The sequence below is a fragment of the Emiliania huxleyi genome, assembly GCF_000372725.1.
Source record: "Emiliania huxleyi CCMP1516 unplaced genomic scaffold EMIHUscaffold_3632, whole genome shotgun sequence".
Classification (NCBI taxonomy): Eukaryota; Haptophyta; order Isochrysidales; family Noelaerhabdaceae; genus Emiliania; species Emiliania huxleyi.
Window position 1 is genome coordinate 1 of NW_005199248.1, and position 1,911 is coordinate 1,911.

General features: G+C 63.7%; 2 protein-coding genes across 2 annotated transcripts; one reads left to right on the top strand and one right to left on the bottom strand.

Moving 5' to 3' along the window:
• Positions 1 to 48: 48 nt before the first annotated feature.
• EMIHUDRAFT_255585 (hypothetical protein) lies at positions 49 to 292 on the bottom strand (the record flags this gene model as incomplete). Its single annotated transcript, XM_005772160.1, has 1 exon — positions 49 to 292. A coding segment is annotated over one exon (244 nt), but the record flags the coding sequence as incomplete, so codon positions are not given.
• A 591-nt stretch (positions 293 to 883) lies between these two features.
• On the top strand, positions 884 to 1,637 carry EMIHUDRAFT_374040 (hypothetical protein). Its single transcript, XM_005772161.1, has one exon. The coding sequence runs from the start codon at positions 913 to 915 to the stop codon at positions 1,465 to 1,467; it is 555 nt and encodes a 184-aa protein (XP_005772218.1). The 5' UTR covers positions 884 to 912; the 3' UTR covers positions 1,468 to 1,637.
• The last annotated feature ends 274 nt before the right edge of the window (positions 1,638 to 1,911 follow it).

The window sequence follows — 1,911 nt, forward strand, 5'->3', positions numbered from 1 at the left end:
GAGAAGGCGGCAGGCGGGGCATGAAATCGGCGAGCGTCGGTTGGCTACGGCCGTCCGCCGTCCGAAGCCGCTTGTTCTTCTTCCCCTTCTTTCGTGCGCTGCTCGCACCAGAGAAGGGGAGGATTGACTGCACCAGCGTGTCGCCGTCGGCGGACTCGCCCGAGCTCGACGAGTCGTCCGGCTCGACGTACTCGAGGTCGTTGGCGTCGCCGGCGCTCTCCTCGCGCTTGGGGTGCTGCTTGTTCAGCGCGGCCAGGTGCGCGCCGCGCGCGGTCTTCTTCTTTTGCGGCATCTCTGCAGCTCGAGGCAGCGAGAGCGGGCACGCGGAGGACCAAATGCACCTGCGAGTGCATAGAGACGGCCCGAGATGGGTCAATCGTAGGCTACTCATGTGCCCTCGATGGATGGGAGTGGTCTGGGCGCGAGCGATTGGACAGAAATGGAGCAAAGAAAGCGCGCGTATTGCGTCATTGCGAGCGACAGCGCGTTGTTCCAGGAGCCAGCGCGGTCGAATCTGGCGATTCGGCTCCAATCGCTGGGTGCTCTGGGCCGGTCCCGATGGTGTGGGCACCGCGAGCGGCGCGCGGCGGTCTCGCGCGGGCCGTGTATACGCGGCGCGCTCACCAGTGTGAAAGATCGCGCTCTAGGCTGGTTGCACCAATAGAAGGCAGGTTCGATCGCCATCCAGAGATGGGTACGAACAACGACAAGACGAACGCACGGGCAGAGGAGGCGAGCCTTCTTTTAGATTTTCCTTTAATTTTTTACTTAAAATCCAACGATTCGCCGCGGAAATTCTTTTTAGCGCCGCCAAAAAGAAAAGCCGTTCGCTGCTGCGGGCCGCGCCTTCTCTCGAGTCTCGAGACACACAAAGCGGCCAAGCGCCGCTGCTGCTTGGCGGCCTCCGGAACCATGTCGAGGCCCACCGTCGAGGAGGCGGTGGAGGTGCTGATGATGAACGAGCCCAAGGCGTTCCGGATCGTCACCGAGGTGCTATTCAAGATTGTTCGCAACATCGAGCTCCACCCACACGAGCCAAAGTACAGCCAAATTTCGACGGGGTCGGCGGCCTACACTGGGAAAATCGCGTGCGCCAAGGGCGGCCTCCGATTCCTCCGCGCGGTAGGCTTCGAGAAGAGGGAAGCGGCCGCCGGCGGCGCCGGCTGCTCGAGCGACGCTGGTGACGCACCCACCCTCGTGCTGGCGGCTCCAGACGCGGAGGTGCTCGAGGCGGGCAAGCAGGCGCTCAAGGCGGCGGTGAAGGAGTTTGGGGCCAAGGTGGAGGCAGCGCGGGTCGCCGAGAACAAGGCCGCCGCGTTCAAGCTCGCCGAGCTCAAGCGCGTGTCGGCGCAAAACAACTCGAAGCGCGACGCAACGGCCGAGGCGGAGCGGCGGCAGATCATGGAGGGTATGGCGGCCGACAAAGCGGAGCTCGAGCGGCAGCGCGACCCGTCGAATTTCTGCTGAGTGTGGCGATCGCGCAGGGCGGCGATCAGCACCGCGCACGCGAATTGTTTCTTGGCGCAGAGCGGACAGCGCGCTCAGCTTGCGCACGTGGCTGCGCGAGTTGGGGGCGAGGGAGGGAGAAGCCGGTCAACGTGGCCGTGGCCAAGAAAATCAAAATATTACGCCTCTATTTTGGCTCGCGAAAAAAAACTACGGGGTTGGGCGCGTTAGACGTTACAGACTTTGATGATGCTGCGGCGCACCCGCGAGCGCGAGTGCAGATGGTGGGGCCGGGGAGCGGCGTGACAAAGCAATTCCTGAGCAACAGGGAGGAAATCCTAAGCAGCATGGGGGCGGCCTTGTTCCAGGGAGAGGGGCGGCGGGAGAGACGTGCGCGGGTGAAGACGCTCTTCGCCTCGATCGACATGGACGGGAATGTGGCGACGTGGGCGGAGAGGTGGGGGT

Excerpts from the sequence above, each read along its gene's own strand:
- EMIHUDRAFT_374040 (XM_005772161.1), top strand. The coding sequence starts at position 913 with ATGTCGAGGCCCACCGTCGAGGAGGCGGTGGAGGTGCTGATGATGAAC.